The 20,133-nt window shown below is 34.2% G+C and overlaps 1 protein-coding gene and 5 non-coding genes across 6 annotated transcripts; 5 read left to right on the top strand and 1 right to left on the bottom strand.

Moving 5' to 3' along the window:
- Positions 1–454: 454 nt before the first annotated feature.
- Positions 455–4,138, bottom strand: LOC11443519 (uncharacterized). The gene is made up of 2 exons (XM_003599997.4): positions 3,877–4,138; positions 455–1,086 (listed from the first exon to the last, which is right to left on the bottom strand). The coding sequence occupies exons 1-2, from the start codon at positions 4,034–4,036 to the stop codon at positions 803–805; spliced, it is 444 nt and encodes a 147-aa protein (XP_003600045.1). The 5' UTR covers positions 4,037–4,138; the 3' UTR covers positions 455–802.
- Positions 4,139–4,566: 428 nt separating this feature from the next.
- On the top strand, positions 4,567–4,640 carry LOC112420555 (small nucleolar RNA R21). Its single transcript, XR_003010735.1, has one exon. It is a non-coding gene; the product is annotated as a small nucleolar RNA R21 (small nucleolar RNA).
- Positions 4,641–5,033: 393 nt separating this feature from the next.
- LOC112420547 (small nucleolar RNA Z266) lies at positions 5,034–5,125 on the top strand. The gene has a single exon (XR_003010727.1). It is a non-coding gene; the product is annotated as a small nucleolar RNA Z266 (small nucleolar RNA).
- Positions 5,126–5,219: 94 nt separating this feature from the next.
- LOC112420548 (small nucleolar RNA Z266) lies at positions 5,220–5,311 on the top strand. Its single transcript, XR_003010728.1, has one exon. It is a non-coding gene; the product is annotated as a small nucleolar RNA Z266 (small nucleolar RNA).
- Positions 5,312–5,433: 122 nt separating this feature from the next.
- LOC112420550 (small nucleolar RNA Z266) lies at positions 5,434–5,528 on the top strand. Its single transcript, XR_003010730.1, has one exon. It is a non-coding gene; the product is annotated as a small nucleolar RNA Z266 (small nucleolar RNA).
- Positions 5,529–16,939: 11,411 nt separating this feature from the next.
- Positions 16,940–17,046, top strand: LOC112420524 (small nucleolar RNA R71). Its single transcript, XR_003010704.1, has one exon. It is a non-coding gene; the product is annotated as a small nucleolar RNA R71 (small nucleolar RNA).
- The last annotated feature ends 3,087 nt before the right edge of the window (positions 17,047–20,133 follow it).

The raw sequence follows: 20,133 nt of genomic DNA, 5'->3' as shown, positions 1-20,133 counted from the left end.
TTTTTTTTGCAAAAACATTGCACAACATGTCTTATGAAAACTAATTTGATCCTGCAAGTAACATTTTAAAACTAGCACTTTTGTTTACCAAAAACACTGATAAACAACTATTAATATCATTCTTGATTCCGAAGAGACATTATTATTTCTAAAAAGGAACTACGCTCATAAAAATACTTTTTATTTCGAAGGGACATAAATTATTAAAGAAACTATGTTCTTAAGACCATTCTTAATTCCAAAGAAACATTATACCTAAAAAGAGACATGTGTTCTTAGAGCATAAGTTAATGATTCCATGTATAGTAAATTATTTATTGAGAAAAATTAATTTTCAAAATTGTGAGAAATAATCTGACACAGTTCCAATACATAATTTCTATATTTGGTATACTAACATCGGCCCTTCATAAGAAATTGTTCCATTAAATAGTAAAATTATACTATAAAAATATAAATTTAAATGTTTAAGTAGGAAACAATAGGTGTGTGAATTGTGTTAATCATGACTATACATGGGTGGTCAAGAATAGAAGAAAAACTAATATTTTCCATTCATTTGCATGTGTTCATATAGTCATGATTAACCTATCTCAGATGGCAATACCATTTACAATGATTTTCTATCACAATATGAAATCGCCATATGCAATCTGATAAAATAACTTTCATGCTCTAGTTTTACTTGGTTTTCTATGTATAATAAATACATTGCAGACACATGCATATACTGTTTTGATTGCAGTTCAATCAAGCACAAACACTAACAGATTCCGAACAAGAAAAGTCAGTATAGTATATATCAGATGCAGTATGTTGGAACATTGACAGGTTGGTAAACAAAGGTTCTGACAGCATGTGAATACCCCGATGGATGATTGTAACTGAATTTAATCCCCGAACTACCACCACCAAGACGAGTGCAGTGCTCATGGAAACTACTGATTGGTCGAGCAAGACATGCATCCCAACGATCACTCTCGGGCATTGTCTCAGCTACTGTGTATATCCCCTTAGCATCTGTAAATGCCTGATAATTTAGAACTTCGCCAGATTTGGTTATGCAAAGAACAGCAACTTCAGCACCTACATCAAAGCATTCAAAACCACTTCATTGTTTTAATAGGAAAAAATAATAATCTTACAATATGTTATATTCATGTTAAAATAAATCTAGGGAACTCAATCTCTTGCGAATGTTAGTAAGACTGCCTACAATAGATCTGTAATTGATCCAACCCTTCATAAGATCCCACTACAGCAATAGCTCTACATTACCAGTTTCCCCCTCTGCCCCTTCCCTTCTATAATAGCAAAAGGGTTATATGTAGCATCAACACTTTGGATTAAAGGTGTGTTCCGTGTCTGACACGTGTCAGAGTCGGACACCAACACAACACGTGTGGTTACATTAAATCACTTCTATTTCCTTAAATTATTATTGGTATCTACGTCTCAATGTTGTGCCCGTGTCTATGTCAATGCTTCATATGACTTGAACCAATTCTAGAGGATGACTATTTGACCACATTCACCTGTTTTTTGTTGTATCATTGTTTAAATTCAAACTGAATCCTTACTCAAAGAATGAGATATTGTAATGGAACTATGACTCATCACCATTCACCAATGGTTATATATGCAAATGTGGTCGACTTAGAAGCCAGATACAATAAGATAAGAGTCTCATTTCTGATAGAGACCACAAGTCATAGAATCAATAATAATGTTGCTAAAAGAACCGGGAATACAGCATTGAGACATTGCATCAAAGGCATATAAATGAGTCATTTTTAGGTTAAAAAACAAAACGTGTCTCGCTATAAATCAAGAAACTGTTTGCCTGATTTACCAATACTTTTAAAATGAAAATAATCAGCCACTTGTGAAATAAACATTAACATATAACCAAGACAGTGTGATTAATGACGGATCACGGAAAACAGCATATAGCGTAGCGGGCAAATAGTGGAAACCACAAAGTGGTTGATATAAGTAATTGTATATATAAAAAAAAAGCATTAACAGAAATAAAAAAGTGACCAACATAACTCAACAACTAATAAAGCATGATGCATAGTTGCATACATTGCAGCTGAAAAACCAGAAACAAAAATTAAAAGTGACTTTAAGACTCAATATCCAAATAGTTCAATACAACTAATAACCAGTAGTTCTATCTAGTGTCAAAAGATAAAAAGATCTAATTATTTTCCTATTTCCTAACATAATCATTATCCTCATTTTGCGATAGTGAGGCATATCCTTCAACTTCTTAAATAGAATCCTCAGAATCAATGTCTTGAAGGAGATGAATAATGAAGTGAAGAGATAAGATGAAGAGGCAAAGGTTGTTTATTGACGAGAGCTTACCTAGCTCGTGGGGTTTAGGGGTTATATAAGACCCCATCTCAACACCGACTCAATATTATTTTATTTTGATGATTTTGAAAACAGTTCAGCTCACATGATATTTTTAAGGTTATTCAAAGGGAAAAAAGCACGAAAAAAAGAAACTTCTGCTATTTAAGCAATAACGGATATCACCGATATGCAAAAAGCACTGCTATTGCAGTGATAGTGGAATTGCAATATCCTATCGGCTTTCATCATGGTTGCTCCAAATCCCGATATGTAATAACAGTATAGTGGTGCTACTGGTTACTTAACAACACTGAACCAAGGTTTTAAAAGGTTTATGCGCATCAAACCTTTTGGGAGAATGAGTTTATGAATTCAAAAACAACTCACAGACACTTTCCTTGATTAACATACTCTCTAGCAAACATGTCATTCCATTAAGCTTTGTCATCACTACTATTAGGCCCTTGAATGACCATGTGGAAACCAATTATTGAGAGGGTCCCACACAATGACAAGGCAGCTGAAATGGAAGGAATATGATTGGTAGAAGACACTAGTGCTAGAGATCAGCAAAGGAAAGAAAAGAGAATATGCCAAAGGGTGAAAACAACTAACTCCAAGTGGAAGGATTTTGTGTAAATAGTGTATAAGAGAGAGGGAATAGAATGATGAGGTAGGCATTGTTTGTGAATTTGGATTCTCTGCAGTCGCAGGTTTCCCGCATTCACTCACTCAGCTACATCATCGGTGGGAGTTGGATCGAGATCGGACAGTGCATATTTCAATCAAGGTTTTTTAGTTTTTCAAAAAATCAAAATTCTGCTTGAAATCTACACCGTCCAATCTCAATCCAACGGCTACCGATGTATCTAGCTACGTGAATGTGGGAACCTATGATTGCAGGGTATCCAAATTCGTTGTTTACATGCAGGGTATTGTCCTTCTAGATTCTGTACTCTCCCACCTGCAAATTATTATTCTTCTATTGGGTTAAACTATCTGCTGTGCCTCTGCAGAATTGCTGCATTTGTAAACGACACTATTCCTCCTAGGGTTCATACTCTGGGAGATGATATTAATATTTCTCCATAAAGTCGATTGCAAGAACATTAGAGGACATCATTTATATCCCTTCTAACAAGAATCTGCTTAAGTGAATGACACTTGAATTGACTTAAACACTTATGTGTATAGCAAGGAACTGAACCAAAATCTTTATGGAGTAAAACAAAAGCATAAGAAAAAAAAGTTAGACATATCCACAGGAATTAGATATTACTCATTGCATTGATATTCAATACAAATAAACTTCAAACAAAGAAATTACAAATGCAAAGTGACAATTCTGAAACATATCTTTTCCAAACAATAATACCATAACGCAAAATCAATATGTAAGACTGAATCAACAACATAAACCAGAAATTAAAATTCACAAAAATCCCATTTCATAAACTCAATCAAAATGACATAAAATTCACAAAAATCCTAAATAAAGAGAGAGAAAGATACCTTCAAGAACATGATCTTCAGGACCAAGAGAAGAATCACCACAAACATCACAAACAACTCTTCCACGAATTTCACCAGTCCAACCACTTACACTCAAAACAAACACCATCATCAACAATACAATCAATTCCACTATCATCTTCTGCTTCATTGCTTCCATTGTCAAAACTCAAAAAACACACAAAAAAACCGCACTTTCTCGAATAACACTGATTTTGCGCTTATGGGCTGTTTTTGATTTTGATGTTTTCCACCGACACCCACTGAACCACTGAGTCTAACACACGATCACGAGTCAAACCAAATTTTTCTGTAGGGACAAACTTGTCATTTTGAAAAGTATCAAGGGTAAATTTGGAAAATCATCTCCATGTTTTGTCCTATAAATACCAACCAAAACCTTCATACCACAATGTTCTGTTCTGTTCTGTTACGCCGCTTTTGAGAGCTGAAGTTGATTATTAGGGTTTCAACTTTTAGAAGAACAAAAACGCCTTTACAAATTTAAATAGAGAATATCTCTGTTTCTGTTTTAATTTGTAAACCCTGTTTTTGTTCTTTTTTATGTTTATTCTTTGAAAAATTTTCATATGGGTTATTCTTTGGTTATTATTGATTTTTCATAGCTTTCAATTCAATGTTAGAAGCTGTTTCTATTCTGTAATGATATTTTTTTTTTTCTTTTCTGGTTGTCCCAATGATGATTTATAATCATAAAAGTAGTGGACTGAATTTCCTTGAAGAGAAATTTATTCAGAGGGATACACTAATTTATTATTAATTGTGTTTTTAAATCTGTTTATCATTGATTTGATGTTTAAGCACAGCCCTTAAGATCGCCTTTCAAATAAAATGAAAGCGTTTTGAGTCATTGCTGTGCTAAATTAAATTACTATAAGGTTTCATATTAGGGTTTTCCTTCTATGAATTCTTTTCCACCACTTGTTTTTATTTATTTATGAGGCATAGACCCTTTTACCATTGGATCTGTTATTTTTATCAATGTTAATATCTTTGGTTAATGGCTTCTTGTAAGTTTTGACTTAAAGATTTAGCTGATTCAATTTCAGTTTCATTGGTGCTTTATTAATGTCTCAGAAAGCAAGTGGTAACATTTGTTAAAACTTTTTTCAAATGTAATGTTAATTTTATAGGACAATATGCAAGTATGATGATTCAATTAGATGTATGAAAGGAGAAATCCTTGCTGAACTCTATTTTTTGAGGCAAACTGTCTGACTTGCTTATTGTTTGTTTTAGTGTTGTTAATCTGAGATTGTAGGAAATATTACTGGATTTTTTAATTTGTGAAATTGCATCAATAGTAGTTTGTTTTTGATATTTAAATACAAGGATGATGATTCAATTAGATGTGTGAAAGGAGTAATCTTTTCTGAACTCAATCTCTTGAGGCAAACTGTCTGACTTGTTGATAGTATTTATTAAGTACTTTTAATTGTTTATATTATGTTTTTATTAAGTTTTAAGTACTGTGAATTTGAATTTGATTTGCAATTGCAATGTTTGAAGTTTGTTAAGGTTATCAGCTTTTTGAATTAGATACAAGAATGATGATTCAATTAGATGTGTGAAAGGAGAAATCCTTTCTGAACTCACCATATTTGAGGCATTTGATATATCTGACTTTTCAACATTTTGCTCATAAATTTAGTTTGGTTTTGCTCATAAATTTAGTTTGGTTCTTACAATGCATTGCGATCCAGATCATAACTTAGAGGAACGGAGAATATGTTTTCTCTGTAAATTGGATTTTTCGTTTCTGTTGGATAATAGTACTTGGCTCCCAACATGGAATGTGATTTTTTCATAATAACTTCAAAGGATTAAGGCTCTTAACAGGTTGTTCCTGTTTGAGATTCTTTGCTTTGTAATATACTAATATTGTCGTTAGCATCTCAATGCCATTGGTAATTATTCTGCTATTGGCAACAGTTTGTGCTAATTGGTCTTCAAGACCCAAACCTTAACATATTCAAACATTCATATTATGATCTTTTTATTTTCTTCTTGTATCATCATATCCTGCAGAATGAATAATGTTGTCAACATCCTGCAGCACACCAAGTAACCAATTAGCTAAACTAAAAACCTGAACTTACCCAAGAGAAGATGAAAGGACAACTAACTTATGATAAGATTGAAATCTTGCCTCCAGCATCTTAATCTCATCATATAAATATTATAAACTCTATGCTTATCACTGTTTTGCTAAAGTTACGTGTTGTCGTGTCTTTCACATGAGTCTAGTGTACAACCTGAAAAATTAACCATGTAAAAATGACTTATCACACCATTTTTGTTCTTTGATTCTGAACCAACAAAGTGTTTGTGCTTGTGAAAGTATAACAAAATGATATCAATAAAGTATGTCAAGTACTTCAACTTTCGTTAGTGTTATCATGGTTGAAGAATCTCAGTTCAATACTACAACCATTTTTATATTACTTTTTGACAATTTTCTCTCTCATATTCACGTTATATTGTTATTTTCTCTTTCTCTTTTTCTCTTTCTATTGTTTTTGACTATTGTAAAGATAGAAAAAAAGTTGTTAAAAGTTGTCTCAAATGGATGTTCAAATATCACTACTCCAAGTTATAGATAGTCTTCATAATTTTTCTTTAACTCTGTTGGTGGGTTAATTTTTATGATTCTTGCCAAAAAATCGAAACATTAAAAAATAAAAACTGTTTAAATTTGAGAAATAGTAGGATGAAATTAGGAGCAAAGGTGAAAAAAGGTCTGAAGTTTAGGAAAATTGTGATGAAAGATAAGCCAAAATTTGGAAAATAATCTAGTCTTTGCCCCCTTTAGCCGGCATAAGACACACCCACCTAACTAGTTAGGGAATAACTACAAGGTGTCGAATATATGTGAAACACCAACCCAAATCACAATCCAGTATATAATTGAAACCTAAACCCAAATAGGAAAAGGTGAGGGGCGCTGCTCCCTGCCAGAAGCCAAAGAACACAAACCGAACTGCCAGAAAGGGAAACAGCAGCAGCTGCTAAATCCACAAATAGCAGAAAAAACAACCAGGCGCCTGCGTCCCTGTGCAAAACCGAAGCAGCCAAAAAACCTGCAGCACCAAAACTGTGAAAGCAGCAGGGAGTAGAACCACAAACCACAAAAGAGAAAACCAGCCTTCTTACGCTCAAGACATTCCTTAGGATTCCAACACCACTCATAAAACAAACAAACGGAATTTTGATCCTATTGAATGACCAACGCCAAGATAACACCTTCACATCCTCCACAATATCCTCCGCATTCGATACATGATCATTAAAAACCGGTTATTTTTGGCTCTCCAAAGCATCCAAACACAATTGAATGCCATATGAGCCAAAGGCCATGCCTAACCTTTTTGTTCCTCTGCCAACCATTCCAACATTGACAGTGAATAAAAAGATTGGGTGGAATTAAGAAATTAAACTCCAACCAATTCGATACTTTCATCCAAACCCTTGAAGCCACCGAACAATGAAGGAAAATGTGATTCGACGTTTCCACCCCATCACCACACAACACACAAGCCAATGGAGCCTCCGATGGAAGTACATTCCTAACATGAAGATTCACCCTTGTTGGAATATGATCTAGCAATAATCTCCAAGAGAATGCCACAACTTTCAAAGGGGCCGGACTTTTCCAAATTTTGCAAAAACACTGATTTCTCATCTTCCGCCACCAACACCAAACCTTGCCCTTGGAAATAAACCACTTCATTCGCAAAGAATACAAATAATTCCAAACATAACATGTCAAATATTAGGGGCACCTAACAGGTGGCATGTGTTAACGTTATGCATCACAGATTGCATATATAAAGCATAATAATCCATACTAATATATCTCAAAATAATGCAGGAAAAAATACAAATCTAGTAAGGTCATGTACACAACCAATAGTCCCTCTGGTCATAGAGCAAGATCACTTATACGTCTCTGGGAAAAACAATAAAAAAAACAAAAGTTCAAAAACAACCTAAATAAAAAAATAGTAATCCAGGAAAGAATAAAGAAGCAACGATCTTTCAGTGTGCTAATTCAACCTTCTTTATAAACAGGATATGCCATTGCCATATGGTGCCCCGAGGATTAGAGCCAAGAAATATACATCACATCAATCTAGCCTAATAAACAAGGCTCCATTTCGGCTTAATTAATCATAGCATCCTCCGTATGGCATCTCCTCTACTTCAATTCAAACTAGTGTTTCGCCCCTTTCTTCTTTCTGCGCAACCCGGTTCTACTTGACTAAGCCCCGTGTTCGTCTATGGAAGGAGTTTGCTTTACCCAACTCCCCTTTTGTAACAAGGCAGAAATCCCCGACCCGACATTCATTAGTTTCGAATGAAGAATGAAGAGTGCCCCAACAAGCACCTACTCCTATCAAAATGAAAAGTCGTGACTTTACTAAACAAGCAATAAAAGCTCTTTACTTAACATAGAAAGGGCTTTTATCGCTTGCAGCTTTCTTCGCATGCTTGAGCGCATTATACATATAAATTAAGGGTCCGTTTAGGCTGGACTCATCAATGTTTTGGTTCAGCCTGCTCCTATAAAAAATACCTGCAATCGTGAGTTGTTTAGATAGCATGCTTAATTATATATTCCCCATGCGGTAAATTATAATAGGCTCCACATTGGTTAATAAAATTATAAACTATACACATAGATTAAATACCCTTTTTATGAATTAAAAACTTCCCTTTTGCCTCCTTATCATGCATATATATATATATACACGAAGGATAAGATACGACTTATTTGATTTGAAATTTTGAGATGAATTGTAACTTTTGGAATTTTTTAGATATTCTATAGTTTCTTATCATGTCAATTGCCAATTTCCTTTTGTAGTACCCCCCTACCCCCCAGGGGAAGTCGAATCCCCGTTGCCTCCTTGAAAGAGAGATGTCCTAAACCACTAGACGAGCCCAACCTCCATTCTACTATGTTCATACATAGTATGAACAGTTTTTTGAAATTGTCAATATAATGGAATGATATGATTCGATCAGAAGGATCTTTCAGAATCCCTTAAAATATCATATAGATTTCGAAATTGTTCATTCCAATCACCAATCTATAAAACTATAAAAAAAATAATGTGAAAGAAAACAAAAGAAAGAGAGAATCCTTTCAGGGAATGATTGATTTTCTGGAACAGGCGCGACATTAACACCTCATTTCTTTCACTTTCATTCAGTGTTATGAAGATGGTTTCAATTCGAATATGTTTTGAAAAAATCCATTCCATTGATATTTATCAAATCCAATATCAAAAAATCATTTTTTTTAACTATACTTACTAGGTAAATTCAATTTATTGTTCGTTAAAAAGTTGCTATGTAAAAAAAATAGATCTATTCTATAATGTATATAAAATTTGAGTATATGCAGTAACAAATAGATGTACTAAACTCATATCCATATTGGATGGTTCCTTATTCGGGAATTGACTCAAATGGAGCCCCTTTAACTCAGTGGTAGAGTAACGTCATGGTAAGGTGTAAGTCATCGGTTCAAATCCGATAAGGGGCTTTTTTGTCAAAAAATGACAACAGTAGTATTCCGAATTGAAGGAAGAATAGAGATATTCTTGATATTTGTAAGAAGTTTCTCTTTGTAAAAAAAAAACTAAGGAATAGTTGAATTTCATTAAAAAATCGAGTTTTTATTCTATTAAATTATTGTTATCATTCGAATGAATTCGAATAGAGTAAACTCATTCTAGTTAGAAAGTGAAAGAGTATTCTTTTATATATATATATATATATATATATATATATATATATATAGACTGTGATATTTCCTTTAATTATAAGATATTCCTATCCTATTTTCTATTATCCAATCAAAAAATGAGAAAGATTCTAAAAAAAAGTAAGTGGACCTAACCTATTGAATCATAACTATATCCACTATTTTGATATTCAAATTGGATAGAAATGAAATTCGAACGGTGGATCATTTTTGTTTTTAATATCTCTTTAGTTCGGACTCCGCAAGAATCTGTCAATATTTCAGATTAAATCTTATTGTTCCTAGGAATAAATTGATACTCCTCTTCTCCACGCATAAGGGTTTATTCTATTCTAAGTTCCAACATGTAAGTCATTTTACTTTAAAAATATTTTTATTTCAGAATACAAGAAAAGATCAAATTAGATTTCTATTATTTCTTTAAGATATGAGATATCTATAAAAAATAGAAAAATCCATCAAATCATGACTTCGAGTAGCAAATATTTTAATTTTCATATCTATGCATACTAGATTTTTAAAGCAATTAATGGACGAAACTTTCACTTAGAATCTATTATTTTTAATAAAACTCCATACAATATTAAAAAATCTGATAGATAGATAAAAAAATATTCGAATTTCTTACCTTGATCTGCAAAAAAGGTATACTTTGTAATTTTTTTAATCTAAACGAAAGAAAAATACAACTAAAGAGGACAATAAAAGAAATTAAAGTAAAATAGAAAGTAAAAATATGATTCTATACTAGTTTCCTAGACATACAAATTAGAAGAATATATAAAACTTTTTTTTTATTTCACGAACAAGATTCAAGAATTGTTTTTACAAAGGATAGGATGAATTTTGATAACCCTAATCATAGAGTATCTTTCCGGCTTATGAATATTGATTACCAGATGTCTCTCCAACATTTTTGTGATGAGATGGGCTTCGCTAACGCGGGGTTCATCCATGACCCTTGGGTTAAAAGTCTTAAGCCGGTTGACTATCAACAGGCCTCCTTTTGGGAACGTATCATCGGTCTTAGGCAATTTAACACACGTTCCAACAAAGCTAGCAATATTCACCACCCGGTGCATAGTTACCTTCAAAGGGCTATGGCTTGCACTATTTGGGGTATGACTGAATTGGGGAACACTAGGGCCGATGAACTCTTCATGTTGTGGGCCATGCTTAACAACCACCCCGTTAACACTTGCTTTTACTTGCTTGATTACCTTTTCCATGTCGGTAATAGGTCAGATGGTAGGGGAGAGATAGTTGTGGGTGGTATCATCACATACATAGCTAGGCAATTGGGAGTGGGTGAGGACCAAGGGATAAACAAAATTGAGGGAAACAATAGGCTTAACATAGAGACCCTTATCTCTATGAACTTTATTAAGCACTGTCCACCCATGTCCTACACACTCAAACTCAATGTGCCTATTTTATTTGTACTTCCTAACCCATCTTGGACTAACACCGAGGTGAAAGAAAATTTGTTGTATGTTGTTGATGATCCACATGTACATGAAGCGCACGATGCAGAAGAAGAGGAAGGTGCACACTTGCACCATGATGAGGAGCACCATGACCATGATGCCGGAGAAAACAATGAAAATGAAAGATGAGCATGGATACATACCGAGGTGGAGAGGATAAGCACCGAGAAACAAAGGCAGGGTGTTGAATTTTCAGGATTAAGAAATGATGTCCTAAGGGGCAACCGCATATCCCAAGAAAATAACCAAATGCTTCAGAACATGATGCAACACTTTCACCTCCAAGGTCCTCCCTATGGACCTCAATGAAAAATGTGATCTTCTTCTTCTTTATTCTTTTGTTTTGTTTTTATGGCGAAAGGCATGATTAAGTAGCTTGTTTTTTATTAAAAAATTATGACATAAATTTTTATTTGCTCCTCTTAATTAGTTGTTTCTTGTACATAAAAGTGAACTCTTGTGTTTTAAGTTTTCTTGATATACCTACATCTTGTTTTAATGTGAATAAATTCTCCAATGAGAAAAGCACAAGTTGCTTCCCTTGAGTAAATGTATGAATAGGTACTTTAAGGAAACACATTCTAATTTTAGTGGTACGTTAACGTTTAAAAGTCTTTAGAGTAAAAGTAATATAAGTTGTGTAGGGAATAAATAGATAAATCAAAATGGGGCGGAAGCAAATTTAATTGTAAAAGAGACATCACTAGATCATAGAGGAAAGGATACCCCCTCACCAACTTCCTACGAGAAGGTGATGTTTCTCTAATTACTCAAAGTAGCTTCCACAAATCCTTCTAAAAGAAGGAAAGAATTAATTGCACAATTAGGAGACATCATTGGCACATGGAGGAAAGGATACCCCCTCGTTGACTTCCTACGTTAAAATGATGTCTTTTAACTTATGAAATTGCAGCACTACTTAGGGTGATCATGGAATCTAGGAGGAAAGGATACCCCCTCATGGATTTCCTATGAGAAAATGGTATCCCCTAGGCAATCTGCAGCCCCCAAGGCACCTAAATTTGTCAAATAAATCTAGATAAGTCCCACTTCTCTTATATGAAATGAAGAAATGACTTTTCTTGGTTGGTTTAGTGCTAGGATTTGAACATGTTTTCTCATAATATCTATCTTATACAGGAGCAAGAAAAGGGTTGAACTACACACACACACATACACACACACACACACACACACACTCACTTGAGACTTGATTGTTGGGTTGAATAAAGTTTACAAGAAATGCTTGAGCTTGTGATTAGTGTAAAATTGAAATAAAAGCCTTTGAGGAGACATGAGTTTTAATTTAATTGTCATATGATTATCTTGTTTATGCTACCATGTTTATGCATTTTGCTTGAGGACAAGCAAGATTCAAGTGTGGGGGAGTTTGATGAGTCAATAATTATCTATTTTAGTATAGTATTTAGTTTCGTTTTAATTAGATTTAAGTTTATTTAATTTTAATATTATTTCCTTTTTGAGCTATTTTACTACAATTGCATATTATTATATTTCAGGAACGAATATTTGATGGATTGAGTCTTGGAGCAAAAGAAAGGGGTTTGGAGCTGATTTGGAGCAAAAATACGAAGATTCGGAGACAAAAATATGTCTCCGCCCAGTCAGAAGCTTGGCACGGCTGTGCCACCTCTCAGAGCACCTTTTGCTGCTTTTGCTTAGATTTTAAGCTACTTTGTTTTAGTTTTACCAAAAAGCCCGCAGTTTTTTATGGAGCATTGGTTAGATTCTAAGTCGAATATAACCTATAAATAGAGTAGCTAGCCATCACAAATATTCATCTTTTCTTGGAATTCAATAAGTGACAATTGTCTTTCTGATAAAAGTTCTTTTCTTTTCCTTTACTTGCTTGTTATTTACTTTTATGTTTTCTCTCTTCTTCCCCATGTCTACGATGAACATGAGTGAGTAGACTTCTCTTTGTCTTGAGATTTTTGGATAAGTCTAAATGACGTAATCCTAATCAAGCCAAGCTTTAAGCCTTAATCTTATGTAACCCTAATTTCTAATCTAAATTCACCGCTTTAAAATGGATCAACCATTATCAAATTGTGGAAACGAAAGTGGAGGGTTTGATAATTGTTAATCCATCATCTCAAATATCAATTCATAAAACGAAAGTGGAGCTTTGATATTTGATGAGATAAAACCGCAAGTGCACGGTTCTATCGAAGTAGTAAAATAAGAGTATCGTTCCGACAAGGAGTTATAAATTCAATTAACTTTTAATGATGATTAGAAGAAAGAGTTTTAGATAAAAGTTTGGATTTGTAATTACAAGAAAATAATAAAAGAGGTGTCTTGGGATTAATGGTTCATCTAACTGACAAGTCCTTCACAAACCAAACTATTAAACTTATAATCTTATGTTAGACCTAGTTTCTAAAGACGAGTTTCTCTTAAGCCTATCACATCTCCTATCGGTCTCAGTGAGTGCATTCCTCTAGAAGGCACGCCTATTTTCATGGTTGATTACTATTAGAATCCTTGAAGTTCGAAACTCTATAAGTCTCAAGGTTCACTAGACTATTTTCATGTTTCACAATCCTTGTCTAAATTTACTTGATCGAATATTAAAGCTCCACTTTCGTTTTATGAATTAACATTTGGAATAATGGATTAACGATTATCAAACCCTCCACTTTCGTTTCCACAGTTTGATAATATTTAATCCATCTTAAAACGGTGAATTTAGAAGAGAAACTAGGGTTACATAATATTAAGGTTTGGTTTGAATAGGATTATGTCATTTAGACTTATCCAACGATCCCAAGACAAGAGAAGTCTACTCACTAACGTTCATCGTAGACATGGAGAAGAAGAGAGAAAGCATAAAAGTAAATAACAAGAAAGTAAAGGAAAAGAAAAGAACTTTTATTAGAAAGACAATTGTCACATATTGAATTCCAAGAAAAGATCCATATTTGTGATGGCTAGCTACTTTATTTATAGTTTGCATACATGCCCACCGTTCATCATTATAGTTTCCACCAGCTTCTTGTTAATGGTGCAAGTTTGCACCTACCTCCTCTTCATTGATGAGATAAAACCGCAAGTGCATGGTCTTACCGAAGTAGTATAAAAGAGTATCGTTCTGACAGGGAGTAGTTCAATTTAATTAACCTTTAGAGATGATTAGAAGAGAGAAGAGAATTGTAAGTTGGGGGTTTTTAAACGGTTGAAAATTAATATAATAAAAGAGCCTTGGGATCGTTGGTTTCATCTAAATAACAAGTTCTTCTTAAACCAAAACTATAAGCTTATAATGTTACGTTAGACCTAGTTTCTCAAGACAGTTTCTCTTATGTTCCTCTAGCAACCAAGCCTATTTCGCTGACTTGATTACTATTGGATTTTGGTTCCTCTAACAACCAAGCCTATTTCGCTGACTTGATTGTTATTAGTTCCCTTGAAGATCGAAACTATATGTCTCAAAGATTGCAAAGCCTATTTCGCTGAGTTTGCAATCCTTGTCTGAATTCACTTGTTCGAATATCAAAGCTCCACTTTCGTTTTATGAATTGATATTTGGAATGATGGATAAACAATTATCAAACCCTCCACTTCCGTTTCCACAGTTTGATAATGGTTGATCCATGTTAAGACGGTGAATTCAGATAAGAAATTAGGGTTACATAAGATTAGGGCTTAGAGCTTGGTTTGATTAGGATTATGTCATTTAGACTTATCCGACAATCCCAAGACAAGGAGAAGTCTACTCACTCATGTTCATCGTAGACATGGGGGAGAAGAGAGAAAGCATGAAAGTAAAAGACAAGAAAATAAAGGAAAAGAAAAGAACTTTAATTAGAAAAGCAATTGTCACTTATTGTATTCCAAGTAAAGATGAATATTTGTGATGGCTAGCCACTCTATTTATAGCACACATTCGACTTAAAATCTAAGCAAGTATATTCCAAGAATATTCCACGAGAGATTGTGCGCCAAAATAGAATAGCTCAGAATCCAAGCAAAAGCAGCAAAAAGGTGTTCTGGAGGGTGGCACGGCCGTGCCAAGCCTAGCACGGGCCGTGCCAACATTCTGACTTGAGGGAGACGTATTTTTGTTCCGAATCTTCATATTTTTGTACCGAATCAGCTCCAAATCCCTTTCTTTTGCTCCAAGACTCAATCCATCCAATATTCGTTTCTGAAATATAATAAAATGCAATTTGTAGTAAACTAGCTCAAAAAGGAAATAATATTAAAATAAAATAAACTTAAATATAAATAAAACTAAACTAAATATCCTATAAAAATAGATAATAAATGACTCATCATTCATCACCACCATCATCACCATCATTGTGTACCTGTAGGTTAGTGCCAACATAAACAAAGTTTTCTACCACCTCCAGATTAGGAATATCTGAAGGTAGAATAATCAAGAAATTAGCAGCATTGACTCTCCACTCATATTGGTAAAAGAGGGTCTGGGACCATGGCATGGCCGTGCCACCACAGGCACGGGCCATGCCAACTCTCTGGAAGATGTTGGTTTTTTTGCTGGGTTACAGGCACGGCCGTGCCAACATTGGCACTACCCGTGCCAAGCTTCTGGACATGCAAGGCTCAATTTTCTTCATTTTTTCGCATCATATTTGGACGAATACCTACAAAATAAATTAAAACAACACAAAACAAACAAAATAAAAGCAATTAAACTCGTGGGTTGCCTCCCACGAAGCGCTCTTTTAGAGTCATTAGCTTGACGATTAGAAGGTTTCTCTACCCAATACCCAATCTTTCCCAAAGGGATAATGTCATCAAACTAACGTTCTCTCCCAAATCACACATGACTTTGTCAATGGTTTCACTTTTTATCACACAAGGGGTGGAAAAACTCTCAATCACTATGAGGTTAGGCTTAGCAAGCCTTTGTGGAACATGGATTTTGAGTTTATAAGGTGGTGAAACGATTGGCTTATCACTCTCTCCTATAACTTTCTCACCTTGTTGCTTTTCACTCTCTATCTCACCCTCAATTGTCTTAGTTTTCATAATGGGGTCCTTTAACTGCTTACCGTCCCTAAGTTGAATAGCATTTATAAGGCCTTTAGGGTTGGCTTCAGTTTGACTTGAAAAGACTTCAGGGGTTTGAGAGGAAGTAGCTACTTGTTGAGCTACGTGAGAGATTTGAGTTTCTAGCATTCTAGTGTGAGTAGCAATGGAGTCCACTTTAGATGTAAGCTTGACAAGAGAGTCATTCAAAAATCCAGTTTGATTTTTAAGTTCTTGAAATTGCTTGGATTGCTCCATAGCATGTTTTTCTAGTAAAATTTCCAAGCTGGATTTCTGAGGGACTCTTTGGTTGTTTGCATAAACGGGTGGTGTTGTTTGTTGTCCAAAGGTATTTTTAGGAGTTTGGTTATAAAAATTTTGCTCGGGACTTTTAGCAACACGCATTCAACACTAGTATGGCCAAGTATTCCACAAAATTCATAAGGTGGTGAAACAAGAGCAGGTGTGACGACACTTACACTTGATTTATCAAATTTTTGAAGAAGTGTGTCCACCTTTTATCAATATGTGACACTTACACTGGTACATACCTTCCTCTTTTTTAGAGGGTGGAGGAGTAACATCAGTGATAACTCTCTCACTTGTCCATTGATAGTGGTTTTGGGCCATTTCCTCGATCAAAGCATATGCTCCTGTGTATGTTTTATTCATCAAAGCTCCACCTGCAGCTGCATCAACATTCATTTTTGTGGAAAACAAAAGACCATTATAAAAAGTGTGGATAATAAGCCAATTCTCAAAACCATGATGGGGACAAAGTCGAAGCATTTCTTTGAAACGCTCTCACACATCGTAAAGAGATTCACCATCTTTTTGAGTGAATTGTGTGATTTGACTCCTCAATTGAGTAGTTTTATTACGGGGAATGAATTGGGAAAGGAATGCCTTCCTCATTTGGTCCCATGAAGTGATATAACCAATTTGCAATGAATGAAACCAAGCACTAGCTCTATCCCTTAAGGAGAAAGGAAAGAGGTGCAGCCTTACGGCCTCTTGGTTTGCCTTCAAGGTTCCACTGAGTCTTAGAAAAGTTGAAATATGAAAATTCGGATCCTCAGTGGGTGATCCAAAAAATTGATTTTGCTGCACTAGGCAAATAAGTGCAGACTTTATTTCAAATTTAGTACCCTCAACCGTTGGGTACATAATAACATTGTACGGCTCATCTGAAGATGTGATTGCATACTCTTTGAGAGCACGTTTCTCAGCCATATCGTTATTATTGTGTGTTTTTCATCCTCCTGAAATCAAAACGGTTAAAGATAAAAAATAAAAAATAAAGTGAAAGGAGGGAGAGAGAGAGGGATTATGTATATATATATAAATAAAAATAAAAAAATAAAAAATAAAAAATAAAATAAAAAAAGGAAAAGAAAAAGATTTTTTTTTATTTTATATTTTTGTTTTATATATGCACATATATATATGTTTATTTGTATATATTATATATATATATATATATATATATATATATATATATATATATATTGTTAAGACTAACCACTATTAAAAGGTTAATCAAATTACAATAACTCCCCGGCAGCGGCGTCAAAAACTTGATGAGATAAAACCGCAAGTGTACGGTTCTATCGAAGTAGTAAAATAAGAGTATCGTTCCGACAGGGAGTTATGAATTCAATTAACTTTTAATGATGATTAGAAGAAAGAGTTTTAGATAAAAGTTTGGATTTTTAATTACAAGAAAATAATAAAAGAAAAGATAAAAGAGGTGTCTTGGGATTAATGGTTCATTTAACTGACAAGTCCTTCACAAACCAAACTATTAAACTTATAATCTTATGTTATACCTAGTTTCTAGTTTCTCTTAAGCCTATCACATCTCCTATCGGTCTCAGTGAGTGTGTTCCTCTAGCAAGCACGCCTATTTTCATGGTTGATTACTATTAGAATCTTTGAAGTTCGAAACTCTATAAGTCTCAAGGTTCACTAGACTATTTTCATGTTTCGCAATCCTTGTCTAAATTCACTTGATCGAATATTAAAGCTCCACTTTCGTTTTATGAATTAACATTTGGAATAATGGATTAACGATTATCAAACCCTCCACTTCCACAGTTTGATAATATTTAATCCATGTTAAAACGGTGAATTTAGAAGAGAAACTAGGGTTACATAATATTAAGGTTTAAGGTTTGGTTTGATTAGGATTATGTCATTTAGACTTATCCAACGATCCCAAGATAAGAGAAGTCTACTCACTAACGTTCATCGTAGACATGGAGAAGAAGAGAGAAAGCATAAAAGTAAATAACAAGAAAGTAAAGGAAAAAAAAGAACTTTTATTAGAAAGAAAATTGTCACATATTGAATTCCAATAAAAGATCCATTTTTATGATGACTAGCTACTCTATTTATAGTTTACATTCGACTTAAAATCTAAGCAATTACAAAAGGGCTTTATGGTAAACTAAAACAGAGTAGCTTAAAATCTAAGCAAAAGCAGCAAAAGTGGCTTTGGGAGGTGGCACGGCCGTGCCAAGCCTAGCACGGGCCGTGCCAAGGTTCTGACTTCGGGGAGACATTTTGTCTTTCAAATCTTCGTATTTTCGCACCGAATCAGCTCCAAACCCCTTTCTTTTGTTCCAAGACTCAATCCATCAAATATTCGTTCCTGAAATATAACAATATGCAATTGTAGTAATATAGCTCAAAAAGGAAATAATATAAATATAAAATAAACTAAAATCTAATTAAAACAAAACTAAATATTATAATTAAAATAGATATATTATTGACTCATCAATATTCGAACAAGTGAATTTAGACAAGGGCTGCAAAGGTAGCGAAATAGTCTTTGCAATCTTTGAGACATATAGTTTCGATCTTCAAGGGAACTAATAATAATCAAGTCAGCGAAATAGGCTTGGTTGCTAGAGGAACAAAAGAGAAACTGTCTTTAGAAGTTAGGTCTAACATAAGATTATAAGTTTAATAGTTTGGTTTGTGAAGGACTTGTCATTTGGATGAACCAATGATCCCAAGGCTCCTTTTATTATATTATCTTTCAATCGTTTGAAAACCCCAACTTTGCAACTTAATTCTCTTCTAATCATCATCAAAAGTTAATTGAATTAAACTACTCCCTGTCAGAACGATACTTTTTTCATTACCACTTCGATAGAACCGTGAACTTGTGGTTTTATCCCATTAGTGGGAAAACTTGCTCAAGTTTACAGAGAGTGACTGGCATATTCTGGTCCATTTTAACAAGTTCATCCGTTCTTAGAGTTGAAGCACAAAGATCTTTAAAAAATTGGCTAACTTCAGTCAATGGTTTTATAACATTGTTTGGCAATGAACTAAACACAATTGGAAGTAAGCGTAGCATGAAAACATGACCATCATGACTTTTCATCCCACGCAGCTTTCCCTTGTTGACGTCGACACACCTTGCTAAATTTGAAGAATAACCATCCTGCATCCTCAGCTCTTTTAACCACATACAAACAGATTTTGCTTCATCAGAGGTTAGACTAAAAATAGCCTTGGGTTTTCGAAATTTTCCATTTGGAAGAGGCTGTAGTTCCATTTCTAGTCTCTTACAATACACCGACAAATCCAGTCTAGCCTTCTCATTATCTTTTGTTTTACCTGAGACATTCATCACTGTGTGAAGTATATTGTCAAAAAAATTCTTTTCAATGTGCATAACATCAAGATTATGTCTCAGTAAATTGTCTTTCCAATAAGGAAGGTCCCAAAAAATACTTCTTTTGATCCAATTGTGCTTTTCCCCATATTTAGGATATCTGATTCTTCTGCCAATATCTGGGAATCTCGATAGCCCACGGACCCTACGGAACACTTCTCGAGATGATATCTTAGGAGGCGGACCATCTTTTTCTATTTTATCTTTCCTGAACATATTTATTTTCCTCCGAAATACATGACTTTCTGGTAAAAACATCCTAC

Source organism: Medicago truncatula, chromosome 3 (assembly GCF_003473485.1).
Source record: "Medicago truncatula cultivar Jemalong A17 chromosome 3, MtrunA17r5.0-ANR, whole genome shotgun sequence".
Lineage (NCBI taxonomy): Eukaryota > Viridiplantae > Streptophyta > Magnoliopsida > Fabales > Fabaceae > Medicago > Medicago truncatula.
The sequence above is the reverse complement of the archived record's forward strand: the minus strand, read 5'-3'. Positions and strand labels throughout refer to the sequence as shown.